Here is a 13,253-nt window from a genome sequence, read left to right on the forward strand (position 1 = left end):
AGGACACACCCTATAATAGCATAGCCGTGCATTTCATGCAATAAGATTTATTAATTTATAAATAAGTACCTCCATTGCAACTATTGTCCAATAAGTACTTGATTTGAATTACAAATAACCACTAATACTAGATTTACATTAATTTTTACAAATTGCGGTCTCACACTCCACAATCCACTCACACAAACTATAAAAACAATTAAAAATTAGTTGGTAGATAGATAACTTCAGTGCAGATGATTGTCCACAAGTACATCCACAGATGTAGCATGGCAGCCATGATCAACTCAGCCTAAGCAAGCTGTAAAGCTCCTTCATGTACACGCTCTCCTTGTCCTTCATCCTCCTCTTCTTGGAGAAGAGGACGCCATTATTGAGCGGAACAACCAGCGGCATGATCGGCTTCTGCTTCTGCACCTTCCTCCTCGCCGTCGCCGCCGCTGCCCGGCCGCCGCCGGACACCAGCACCGCCTCCCTGTCGGCCTCGCCGAGCCTCAGCAGGTGGCCCAACTGCGGCCTGCTGGGGGCGCAGCGCTCGGCCCAGATCGCCAGCGCCATGTCCCCGCCGCCGCGGCTGCCGCCTCTCTCGATGCTGGCGCGCGCCGCCGCCGCTTTGTCGGCCTCCATGTGCGACACCTTGGAGAGCGCGCGGTGGAGCTTCGCGTTCAGGGTCGCCATGTACAGCTCCATCTCGGCCAGCCTCCTCTTGAGCTGCGACACCTCTTGCCTCGTCCTGGCCGCCTCGTCCTCCAGCTTCTTGATGGAGCTCATGACCATGAGGTCGGCCGCCTTGCGCTCTTGCTCGTCGTCCTCGTCGTCGTTGGCCAGCGAAGTCGACGACGCAAAGAACGGCGGCGAGGAGGGAACCAGGTACATTGGCACATCTTCTGCGACCGGCGGCCTTGGCACGGACACCGGCAGTAGGCTTGAAGCAGGCTTGCTGTTGCGACTACTCAACTCTTTCTTGGCATTGCAGGTGACAACACTTGGCTTGGAGTGGCTTTCCATGACGCCATCGTTCCGGTTAGGCGGCTTCACGTCAGAGGCGGCAATGGCGACAGCATTCACCCTGGAGTTCACCTCCTTGCCAACACGACGGACGCCATGCGCACCACCATTTGGCCTGAACTGGGCTTCCCCGACAAGGATGCGCTCCCCGAACACGGCGACCGCCTCCTTGACAGACCGGAAGGCACGGGAGGTGTCGACCTCTCCACGGTCCGACGCCATGCCGCCGCTGCTGCCAAAGCTTGCAAGGATGGATTCCCTGCGCCACGAGGGAGTGGGAGGCAAGAACAAGAGCTGCTGGATGGGGTTTTATTGTGGCTTTGCTTCGGTAACACTACAATGCCGGATAGGATGACCTATGCCAGCAAGCAAGACACTGGACATCCCACCTAATAGGATCCTTCAAGTAGAGAAGATGAAGAGTACAACGAGCTGAAATAGTAATGCTTTCTGCACAAAAAATAGAGGACGCTATCTTGAGCTGTCCCAGGAATGTAAAACAGGTCAGGTTATCTGATACTCTACAGCCTTGACATCATGGGAGTGGTTGGGAGAAATCATGGTCCATCTCCTTCACATGTAAAACAAACAGATCTGTGACCCGTTTTTACAGATTTCCCTGAAGATTTCATGTTGGCACCCTTGTAAGGGCATCAACCATATTTCTGTTTGACAGGCATGTGAAATCAACCACAGGGTGGTACAAGGTACATTTCATTCTTTGTATCTCAAGGTCACGGTACATTGATGTGCTCAACAAAATCGACTATCCATGAAAACTCTGGTAAATGATAGATATACCCATCCTCACACACCTATTTGAATTAACATGATAAGACAAAAAAGAATTTATTAAAAAACAAACCAATGATGATAAGGTAACCAACAAGGATAGTTACCTGATGCTGACATTGGTGACAGCTTAAATCAACTAATTCACATTACAAGAAGACATACTACACATCTATACTGATGGGTGAGAAACACCCGATTGTGATTGCCTCAAGGAAAAACAATCACTTGGCATATTTAAAACGTGAGATCCTTGGGATCCTCAATTATCTTGGCAAGTGTTTGCAGAAAAGCAGCAAGGTCGGCTCCATAAATAATCCGATGATCAGCAGTAACATTTACCTACATGTATCGATCAAGTGAGTGAAATTATCAAATCAAGTAAAAAGAAATTCATCAAACAAAAAATAGTTGGTGCGAAAGGACAAGTTCCACCAGACACAAGAAACTTACCTGCATTTGGTTCTTGATCCCAATTCTACCATCTTTTGTACCAACAATGGTCGGTTCTGATGCCCCAACGGCCATGATGGATCCCTTTTTTCAGTAACCCACATATTTCAGTAAGGTACGCAGCATTGCATGAAAATAGAAATGGAGAATAAAATAAATTGTTCATCTTACAGTTCCAGGTGGCAGTATTGCATCAAACCTATCAACTCCAAACATACCAAGATTTGAAAGAGTAAACGTTCCTGCAGAATGAACATGAGTAGTTCTTAGCATACACAAATGACATGGTCACCACATCATACATGTTTGATGCGTGGTTAACACCAAGAGGCTGTCGAGGAACACAGGTGGACGCCCAATGGTGTTTTCTGTGTCAGAAATTACGCTCCGTGCCATTTTTAGTTCATTTCTTCCCTAAATTAATTACATGGAATATTATTTCAGTTCATTTGTAGCAAGTTTTGGGTTGACACAATGAACCAATACAAATAGAACTTGCATCCCTACCCAGAGCACTAGAAATGTAATGAAAATAACAATAGATATTAGATAATATAGGAACCTAGTCTATCAGTCAAATTTTTAGCTATGAAACTGAGACAACAGAGGACTAAAATAAAACATCAATCATGTTAAAGCAACAGCACATTAAAAGGTGAATCAAATGTATCATTCCTGATCCTTACTTCATGATTTTAATTTCAGAATTTCAAACATGGTATTTTTATAAGGAAAGTAAACAAATCCATGAAGCAATCTACCACCACCATTTGGATTAATATTATATTTTAAAAGCAGGGGAAAGAACATCAACTTATTCAAAAAGGACTGGTTAAGATCATCCCATTTGACAAAGCTGACAATCAAATGAATCCCATACATGATATCATTGGCATGGTGGATACTGGCCAGGGCTCGAGGAATTTCTTATCTTACTAGCAAACATGACCGTGCGTTGCAACGGGTGAAAAATCAGACCATACTCAAGTCTAATAAACATGGCATAAATTTTAACTTTTTAGGAGATTATATGCATCATTGTTAGATAATATACTTGTTTGCAAATATTTAAAATACATCCCTCTACCTTCGTCCAGCATGTGTTAAGTTTTTTGAAAACCATCGTTTTTGGCCTTAGCGCTCAGGTAAACGCATACGTGTAGACGATAGACGGCCGGGTAGTAGATTCATGTACGTACATTACAGCGTGGCCGCAGCACATGTCCTCTCCATATCAGACACGGACACGGCTGGGCTCTCAGGGCCTCATATGGTACTCCGGTCTCCGTATATGGCATGCATACTTATTTGTACTTTAAATTATTATTTCCTCAGAATATAAAAGTTTGATTAGGATTCGTAGCTATTTGATTAGGCCGGATTCCTATTCAAATTACTCAAGATCGCAGCCTCCCAGGATATATTTGGATTATGATTCCTGGCTATCTAGCTTACCTCAAGAAGCCCGACATATGCCATATATAACAAGAGGGTTGTAGCCTATAGACAGTCGAATAGAGACAATTTTCACATTCACCAAGTTAGTTAGGGGAGAGCCGGACCAAAAAATGGGGGAGAGAAATTTTGCCTCTTTAATATTAGATATAGATTGCCTTTACGCTAGAAAGAAGTTAAGAGTTCTAGTTCGAGGTTGGTTTTATTTCTGTATAATTAAGAGCGCACTGGTTTTCTAAGTTTTGGCTTTTCCGTGAGTGAGGTTCGTGTTGTATGTGTTTCAAACCCCTTTTTCTTCTTAATTATATAATGATATGCTGCTCTCCTGGGTGGTCAAGAAAAAATTGGCATGCTGGATATTCCATTTACTCTAAACGGTGTACAGAAGAAGGAGCATTTGCAAAGAAACTAAGAGGAAGCATTATACTTTACAAAAGTATCAGCAAACAATATAGTGCATAGCACTTTATTTATTTCATGGAAAGAGTAAATTCTGCTAAATACGACAACCATATATATCTAATTTCTGAAAGTAAATCGTGGCATTGTTTGTAAACCTCTTTCCAGTGAAAATACAACAACACACACTACAGCAAAGACACAAGGATTTTCAGGTGAAACTCTGGGGCAAGGTATAGGAATTTTAAATTAGAAACAAAACAAGGAAATACAGTTACACTTATCTATATGACATAAAGCTTAAATGCTCCAAAAAACTTAGTGAATTTGTTAAAGCCGACGTAAATCATTCCAGTGTTTTTGTGGTCTACCCTCCATCTTCATATTAACTATATATCTACTCCAGAAAGTTTTGGTCTGCTGTGAGGAGGTTCACTCCAAGCCAGAAACATTAGATAAAAGAAAATTTGAAGAAATCATAGCTAATTATCAGTCCATTACCTTAGATGCATAAAGCCAAAAAAAACAGTACTATAATGCATGTTGCTGGGCCATTTCAAAATCTTGTGTAAACTAACAATTAACTTGATGCTATCTTAGTTTTCTTAACCTTACAAGTGAGATGAGATATCTCAGTGCATAACCTTGACAAAAGATACTTCTAGTATTGAGCATGAGTTGACAGCAGCATATTACTATAATACTCATAGAACTGAAGTTAACTGATCATTATTTGGCCAAACTCCTAGATTATATTATCAGAAGTCCATATCCAAGAAACGCACAGAAGTCACAGCTAGGAGAAACACTTCTGGCCTACTGACTTAACAAAATTGTGATTGAATTAGGAGAATGGAAATTGGTTAGACTAGAAGCATAAAGAAAACTTGAACATTGCTAATAAATTATCCAAATTAGACCTTCATAATGGATATCATAGTATTTACATGATACGGAAATTATGATTAATAAAGAGCACAATCCTTAACATTAATACCAATCACCATGTTCTATAACCTATATGTTTACCAGGTACAAAATATTGTCAAAGTAAAACGCTTATGACAACATGCATATAGACATATATTCAGGTAGTCATAAGGAATTTGTAGCAGTCAATTCCTTTCCTATCCACATGAAGAGAATTGCACTTGTATCAAGTAATGAACAGGAAGCATCAGAGCTGTATTAGGCAATCATTTGCTGTGATATAAAATAGTCCAAGACAGCTCCAAATCTCCAATTTGTAGCAAGGTGTAGCAGAGCAATGTAAGTGATGGTATCAGATACATATTCAAAGTTTATATAGGGAAAAGCTTAAGAATCAGGGCGACCTACTACAGAGGGGGCTACACCTTTTCTATACATGACTGAAGTTACACTGAATGAAACTATATTTAGTGTTAATACAGATAATGAAGGATTCATATGTATCCTGGTAATTGTAAAGTTTTAAGGGCATCATAGATGATACGAGTCACAAAGCATACGAACACAGGGGATTGCACCCTTTTTGACCTTATTATAGCAAATATAGCTAGATTAAACAGCATCACAAGAATATCTAGCATCCACCACATTCTTTTATTCAGCCACCATAAAAAGTTAATCTCTATAAGTATACTATCTTATTTAGGACATTAGAAAAGATACACAACAATGTGCTACATATTGAGATTTGTGTACGAGGCAAAGAAATACCAGAGTTGTACTCATGGGGCTGCAACTGCTTTGCCCGTGCCTTATCAACCAACTCCTTCCATTTCCTTGACAATGAATAAATGTCAAGCTGCAAAAAAACAGTAAGTAACCATTTATTTAAACAAATCATCAAAAACATCAACATTCATTGTGCATGGTAAAGTGTTTGACCTTATCAGCATCTTGAAGAACCGGCGTAATCAACCCACCATCTATGGCCACTGCCACAGCAATGTTGATACTACTGCTGTATGTGAAGCTCTTCCCATCCCTGCAGCTGGAGTTCACCACAGGATGCTGAACCAGAGCCATTGCCGTCGCCTTAGCCAACAGTGCTGACATTGTAACCCCCTTTGACTTAATCTTTTAAAAAAAGAGAGAGAGAAAAGCTTACCCCTTTATCCAATCATCAAATCCATATGACAATGGTCCTAAACATTGTGAAAAGATGCTCACTTTTTTGTAGAGCTGATCAAGAGCATCAGTCGTGATGGTGTACCCGACCCTGAATGTCGGGACGGCAAGGCTCTCCACCATGTTCTTGCTGACAGCACCCTGCATTGTCGTGAATGGTACCGTCGACCCCAACGGCACATCCGGCCGTGCAGCAGTCACTGGTGCGGCCTTCTTGGGCGCAGCCGCAGCCTCGACATCCTTGGCCACAATTCGCCCGCCGGGGCCTGACCCCGTGACCGAGAAAAGATCAACGCCGAGGTCCTTGGCGAGCTTCTTGGCGTAGGGCGAAGCAACCACGCGCCCCCCGCCTTGTGTTGCTGGCGAAGGCGGCGCGGGAGCAGAGACTGCCACCGGTGCCGGGGGAGGAGGTGGCGGCGGCGTAAGGGACGCTTCTTCAGCAGCAGTTTCTTGCGGAGGCGGCGGCGAGTGGGAGCTGGAGGAGAAGGAGGCGGCCTGCGACTGGGCGATCGGGATCTCCTCCTCGGACTCGGCGAGGAGCGCGATGGCGGAGCCGACGGGCGCGGACTCGCCGGCGGGCACGAGGACGGCGGCGAGGAAGCCGTCGTGGAAGGTCTCGACGTCCATGTCGGCCTTGTCGGACTCGACGACGACGACGGGGTCGCCCTTGGCGAGGCGGTCGCCCTCGGCGGCGGTCCAGGAGACGATCTTGCCCTCGGTCATGGTGGAGCTGAGCGCCGGCATGAAGATCTCCCGGATCTTGGCCTCGACACGGCACCGGCGGCGGGACGAGGACGGCGCCGGCGCGCCCGCGCGGCGGCGGAGCGTGGACGCCGAGGGGAGAAGCGTGGACTGGAGCTGGAGGTGGAGGTGGAGGAGGCCGGCCATTGCGGGGTGGTGGGGGAGGGGAGAGGGAGGGAAAGGGAGCGTGGCGGGGAGGATTTGAGACGAGTCTGATGAGAGATGGTGGTGGCTTGGCTACTCCTCCCTCGCTGCTGCTGCTGTTGCAGCTGGCGGGCGCTGCTGCCTTGGGAGTATCGGAGGCGCGGCGGATTTGCCGAGGACGACGAGGGGTGGAAAGGTTTGGGCTCGTCGCTCCTGCTGCTTTGGGGATTGCTCCAACAAGCCCAACGTTTGCGCCAATATCAACCCCCCCCCAGAGGTACATATATTATTTTCATTTCAAAAACAAACATTTTAATTTTCTTAAAAAAGATATCAATACAGTATTTGGGGTTTCTTATAGCTTATTATGCAGGAAAGATGCAAAGGGACTATATGTTTTATATTTGTAGGAAATTCTTTATTTGAAATCATTTGATTTTTTAACCAATGGATTACAATCCAACCATCTGAGTTCAATAATTCTCCAGGTTCTTATGGCAAAAGAAAGCGGATGAAATGAAAAAAAATGAGCGATTATCTTGAGCATCTATTCTCTATGGAATATCAAGTTTTCTCGAAATTTTCCTTAGACTAAAGCATTACAAAATAGATACACCTCGTATATCAGTTATTATGTGACAAATAAACCTTTAAATAAGCAAAACAAAATGGAAATGTTGAGATATGCACATTATTATAAATTAATGCAAATTGAAGCACAAGAACAAAATAGTTTGACAAAAAAAAGGGTTCCAACCTCAGAGGAACTAGGATGGTTTTCATTAGGAAGAAAATATGCACTCAACTTTGAGTTGAAGATGACTCAACCTGAGAGGAACTAGGATGCATGAGGAAATCAATATAAAATTTTCTTACGCAATGAAGATTAAATGTCGCACAATTTTCTCACACTAGACAGCAGCATTAGCATATGATTTACTGTCCGTTTTTCAGGACGAGTTCTGCTCTTTTAGTTAAACTACCTATGATTAATGCAAAAGATTGGTTGAACTAGTCTACGTTGCAAAACGATGGATGATCTCTTATGAAAACACATACCCATTACCTTTAAGCTTCGCTTATAACCATCTCTGCACGTTACAGCATAGAAACCATATCGCCACTCACTGCAAAGCAGATACCTATAATTACCTAATTCATCAAACATATAATGATCTACCATAAGCTAGAGTTCTATCTTCTATAGAACTATACAACGGCAGCCCGTATACTGATTACTGACATCCATAAACTAAACCAAGCTGAAAGCCAGAAACTCCACCCAAAACTTATCTATGATATGATTACAGGCTGCTGCTGATTCACTTTGCATTGAAGAGCATCCTTAAGACGTTGCGCATCTTTGGCCGAGCGTCTGGAGAGAATGCAACACAAGAGAGAGCAATGTTCAGGACCGACAGCATCTGGCTATGAACAGCAATTGAGGTCCCTGAGACCCTGGTGTCAAGGATTTGCTCCCTTTGATCAGGCCTGCCAGAAAGACTGAGCGCCCACTTGGCTAATTCAGTGCCATCACTGACCGATGGTTTTCCTGTCAGCAGCTCCAGTAAAATGACTCCAAAGCTATAGACGTTGCCAGCCATCGTCAGCCTCATAGTGTAGGCATACTCTGCAACATGATTCAGTGAGTGTTAGCATAGTGTATTGGCAATCACAGTTTTTCAAAATTGTTAAACAAAATTATTCAAGCTTATACAGAAAAAAAAATCCTAGAATCTTCTTCCATTCCATAGCTGATCAGAGCCCTTATCCTTAATAATCTTGACCAGAAGTAGAAAGGCATTCTTTTTTTTAATGTCAAAAGACATTCTATTTAGGAATGATGTCTGACTAGATTAAAAGAAGAAACTACGTGTTGTATAAACTTCAAAAAGTAACAGCTTGGAGGGTATTCTGGGCTAACTGAAGTGTAAAGATGCCACTCAAACAGAAACTTTGGATCACTTCGCCACAAATTGGATTGTTTTGCCACAATTAGAAAATTGTTCTTGAGGCACAGGAACAATATATGCCCAAACAGATACAGTCAGACAAGATTACTGCAGTGCAGTAAACTAAAGAGTAACAAAAAAATACATCAAGTTTAGCAATACTCGAAGCCTGAGATAAAACGATATGATATCAAGAAAGAATGGCACAAAACTACTCAATTATCACCAGTTATAGTTTAAAGTTAACATTCAGGTACTCAGTGAAACACAATAGTATATCTTACCTGGTGGAATATAACCAACTGTACCAGCAATGGTTGAAAAGCTTCCAGTACTCCTGGAAGGGTCAATAATCTTGTAAAGCTCGATATCTCCAATCTGAGGCTCATTTGTTGACTTCAAGTGGATGGTCCTTGTTGACAAGTCAAGAAGCAAAACTGGCTGAGTGCACCCATGAAGAAATGTCAGCCCTTGGGCCACCCCCAAAGCAATGCTATATCGTGAAGGCCAGTCTATAACTTCTGATTTTCCACCATGTAGCAAATCAGACACTGTGCCATTGTGTGCATGCTCATAGATTAGGTAGGCACAATCTGTAGTCAAGATGTAGGCCAATGGAACCATGACATTGGAATTGGTCAATTTCCCTAGAACCTCAATTTCACGAGAAAACTTCTCCTGGCTCCCAATTTGGAAAATCTTGTCACTAGAGTTAAGCTTTTTTACAGAGTATGTTGAGCCATTAGGCATTACAGCCTTGTAGTAGGTGCAGAACCTGGTCTTCAAAAAGATGTTCTGGTGGTTGGAGACTGCTTCCATTGCTTTGATGAAGTCAACTGCAGAGGTGTGGATGCTGTTCATAGTTATGAGGCGGCCATTGATTATTTGCGGTACAGATTCTCCAGCTGGTAATCCTTCATCTTCAACACGATAAATTCTCTTTGATAATGACATCACAATAATAACAGCAAGCACACATAATCCAACAAGAGCACCGGCAATAGTGAAAATGATGATAACAAAATTGTGCCTCCTTTTCTTACCAGTAGTAGGAGTGTCATTATTGTTTCCTGTACCATTTACAAGATCAGGATTCCCGACAATATCAATGTCCACATTTTGATTTTGGCGGAATTTAGGAACAGATCCAGACAGATCATTATAAGAAAGCTCCAGCAGTGTCAGGCTTTGCAGGGTCCCTAGTGAAGATGGGACATCACCAGACAGGTTGTTGTGTGAAAGATCAAGAATCTCTAATTCACTTAAAGAGTTTATGTTTGAAGGAATAGGCCCGTTAAGATGGTTATGACTAAGATTAAGAAGAGATGTAGTCACAGTGGTTGGCATGGTTGGAATGGTACCAGTCAGAGCATTATCACCCAGATTGAGCTCGATTAGATACTTCGATGAACTGATTGAGATCGGAATATGCCCACTGATATTGTTGCCCTGCAAATACAAGTTTGAAAGCTTTGGCAGCTCGAAAATTCCGCTTGGTATCCCTCCACTGAGTGAATTCTGACTAAGATTCAATGTGCTCAGGATTTTCAAATCGGAAAATGTACTTGGAATAGGTCCGATGAGGCTGTTATTTTGAAGCTTCAGAACTACCAGTTTGTCAAGTTCACCGATAGGAGAGGGCACTGAACCCTGCAAACGATTTGATGCTAAATTCAACAGTGACAAGCTCTTGCATTTGCCAAGCTCTGAAGGTATATTTCCTGTCAACTGATTACCATCCAACTCAAGATAAGTCATGCCCATTGTATCACAAATTGACTCAGGGATGTTCTCACCAAGCTTGTTTCCACCAAGCCTCAAGCGGTAGAGGCTTTGCGAAAAATTGCGGGGAATAGCCCCATTAAGCATGTTGTTGGTAAGATCAACAGTCTGCAACCATTGATGCGAGAGGAAATCAAAGGGGATCGTGCCATTCAGATTGTTGTAACTCAGATCCAACATCCTTACATGCTTGGTAATCCAGCTGGCGATTGGACCAGTAAATTTATTCTGGTTGGCTGCAAACCTAGCCAGCGTTGTCACATTTGAGAGGCTCGCTGGTATTTCCCCAATCAGTTTATTGCCCGAAAGAAGCAAAGTCTCGAGCTTGGGGAGACTCATGAACTTATCTGGGACAACACCAGTCAGAGAATTCTGGCTAAGATCTAGGAGAGTGAGATTTTCATATCTAAACAAACGCAGAGGAATTGAACCACTCAGTTGATTACCAGACAATACCAACTCCAGCAAAGGGCCGACCATACTGGTAGGAACCTCACCATTCAAGTTATTGGTACTAGCGTTGAAGCTCCTTAATTTGGGAAAATTACCCAAGTCTGCACTCAGATTTCTGCTGGCAAAGGAATTGAAGGACAAGTCAAGAACTTCCAGCTGGGGGAAGTGGGATAAATCACTGAGCGAATTAGCCAACTGATTGGTGCTCAGATTAAGTGACTGCAACCCTTCTTTCATGGAGCAAGAAGAATTGGCGAAGAACTGGGCGGACAAATTTGTGAACGAATTTCGGGAGAGGTCAAGGGACTGCAAGGTGTCAAGCCGGCAAAGGTGGGCAAAGATGGAGGAGTCGGATAAGCCATAGTTGGTCAAGGCGATGCTAGTGACGACCGAGGAAGAACTGGAATTTATGCAACTGATTCCTTTCCAGTTGCATGGATTCTCTGCAGTGTTCCACCTGGTGTTGGCGGATTCAGAGTTAACCAGACTCGCAATATCATTCATGATGGACTTTTGCGTGTCGTTCAGTGGAGGTGATTGCGTGGTGGTGGTGGTGGTGGCGGCAGTGGCCGGTGGCACATCAAGAAAGGAGAAGACGAACAAGAACGGCAGCAGCAGCCGTAGGAGGAAGAAGCCATCGCTGGCACAGGGACCATACCTCCTCTCCACCATGGCCATCCCCCCAGTTGTTGGCCTCCCGCTTGATTAACCGCCTCGCCTCTTTCCCTCCTCCTCAATCCCAGCTGACCTCCACCAGCTCGAGTAGCAGGGGAAGGAAGGAAGAAAAAGACGAGATCTTTTTCCCCCCTCTAGGATTTTGAGTGCTGGGTGTGCTCGCCCATGGCTTCCTCCATGGGTTTTGTTGGGAATGAGAAGTGTTGTGCTTCAGAGAGGGAGACCCCAAGTCTGCTCACGATTTTGTTGAGGCGTTTCTGGTGGTGCCCCTTCTCTTGGGTTTGGGTTGGGTCCAGCGTTGACTGACCGATGACGTACAACACCGCCTACGGCTGTGTGACTTGTGAGAGCGAGTGAGCGACCAAAACGCTATTGGGAGCGGAAAGCCTGAAAAACCTCGAGCAAGGCTGGGCCGTGGGGCCCGCAAGAGAATAGAATTTGAGGACAACTTGGCAGTTTTTTTTTGCAAAATGGTCCAGCACTTTCTGCTCTCGTGTTTTGCAGGCAAAAGCTTCTTTTTTTTTAAACAAAATGCAGGCAAAAGCTGTCTTCTTCGTCTTTGAGTTTTGCGTGGTTTATCTTTGCTAATTATGAGTGACTAATGTTTAAGGTTGTGCAGTGCTCTATAGGTAGCATAAAGATTTAGCAGGAGTTTGGTCAAAGCTATTTTGGTATTCGCTTTGTCCATGGAAGAATGTAATTTTTGTCTTTCCGAGAAATCAATCTGTACAGGTGCCGTTCGGCTGGTCACAAAAGCCGGCTCGCTCGGTTTCTTTTTTTTTAGCCGAAACAGTGTTTTTCTCTCATAATAATTCAGCCGGGAACAGTGTTTTTCAATCAAATTCAACCCAGCGAACGAGGCCTGGGATAAATTACATAAAAAAGTATTAATATTCATGATACAAAATAACTAATATTTCTTACTGAAGATACAAATGTTAGCACTATTCATTATAAATCTGATTAAACTTACACTAGTTTGACCGACACAAACTTTATAGTTGCATTCTTCTGTGGATGGAGGTTTTGTACCTTCAAAATTCTAGAAAAAAATGTTCACACTTAATTGCTAATGAAAACATAGCATACTTTAAATTCTCACTAAAAAGATTGAGTAACTTTATAAATACCTAAGAATGTAGAAACTATAACGTTCCACTAAAGAATTAGCAGTTTTGAACTATGGCTAAAAATAGAGCATCTTTAACGTTCTACTAGCAACTAAGCAGCTATAAAGTTTCTCTTAAAAATATAGTAACTTTAAAGCTTTGCAACAGACTAAGC

General features: G+C 43.3%; 2 protein-coding genes across 2 annotated transcripts; both read right to left on the bottom strand.

Annotated features, from left to right (window-relative positions):
- Positions 1-82: 82 nt before the first annotated feature.
- Positions 83-7,324, bottom strand: LOC136503246 (dihydrolipoyllysine-residue acetyltransferase component 5 of pyruvate dehydrogenase complex, chloroplastic-like). The gene is made up of 8 exons (XM_066498387.1): positions 6,265-7,324; positions 5,980-6,171; positions 5,809-5,896; positions 2,425-2,495; positions 2,254-2,337; positions 2,045-2,142; positions 1,908-1,929; positions 83-1,305 (listed from the first exon to the last, which is right to left on the bottom strand). The coding sequence occupies exons 1-8, from the start codon at positions 7,108-7,110 to the stop codon at positions 283-285; spliced, it is 2,424 nt and encodes an 807-aa protein (XP_066354484.1). The 5' UTR covers positions 7,111-7,324; the 3' UTR covers positions 83-282.
- Positions 7,325-7,795: 471 nt separating this feature from the next.
- Positions 7,796-12,198, bottom strand: LOC136505466 (leucine-rich repeat receptor-like tyrosine-protein kinase PXC3). Its single transcript, XM_066500625.1, has 2 exons — positions 9,344-12,198; positions 7,796-8,737 (listed from the first exon to the last, which is right to left on the bottom strand). Exons 1-2 carry the CDS (start codon positions 11,970-11,972, stop codon positions 8,430-8,432), a joined length of 2,937 nt encoding a protein of 978 aa, XP_066356722.1. The 5' UTR covers positions 11,973-12,198; the 3' UTR covers positions 7,796-8,429.
- Positions 12,199-13,253: the final 1,055 nt, after the last annotated feature.

This window comes from Miscanthus floridulus, chromosome 14 (assembly GCF_019320115.1).
Source record: "Miscanthus floridulus cultivar M001 chromosome 14, ASM1932011v1, whole genome shotgun sequence".
NCBI lineage: Eukaryota > Viridiplantae > Streptophyta > Magnoliopsida > Poales > Poaceae > Miscanthus > Miscanthus floridulus.

Bases quoted from the DNA above. Each gene is read 5' to 3' on its own strand.
- LOC136503246 (XM_066498387.1), bottom strand. From the start codon at position 7,110: ATGGCCGGCCTCCTCCACCTCCACCTCCAGCTCCAGTCCACGCTTCTC. The intron at 1,930-2,044 runs GTTTTAAATATG...AGTTGATTTAAG, and splicing joins GAGGATCCCAAGGATCTCAC to CTGTCACCAATGTCAGCATC. The intron at 1,306-1,907 runs GTAACTATCCTT...AACCCCATCCAG, and splicing joins GTCACCAATGTCAGCATCAG to CAGCTCTTGTTCTTGCCTCC.
- LOC136505466 (XM_066500625.1), bottom strand. From the start codon at position 11,972: ATGGCCATGGTGGAGAGGAGGTATGGTCCCTGTGCCAGCGATGGCTTC. The intron at 8,738-9,343 runs GTAAGATATACT...ATCATGTTGCAG, and splicing joins AGTTGGTTATATTCCACCAG to AGTATGCCTACACTATGAGG.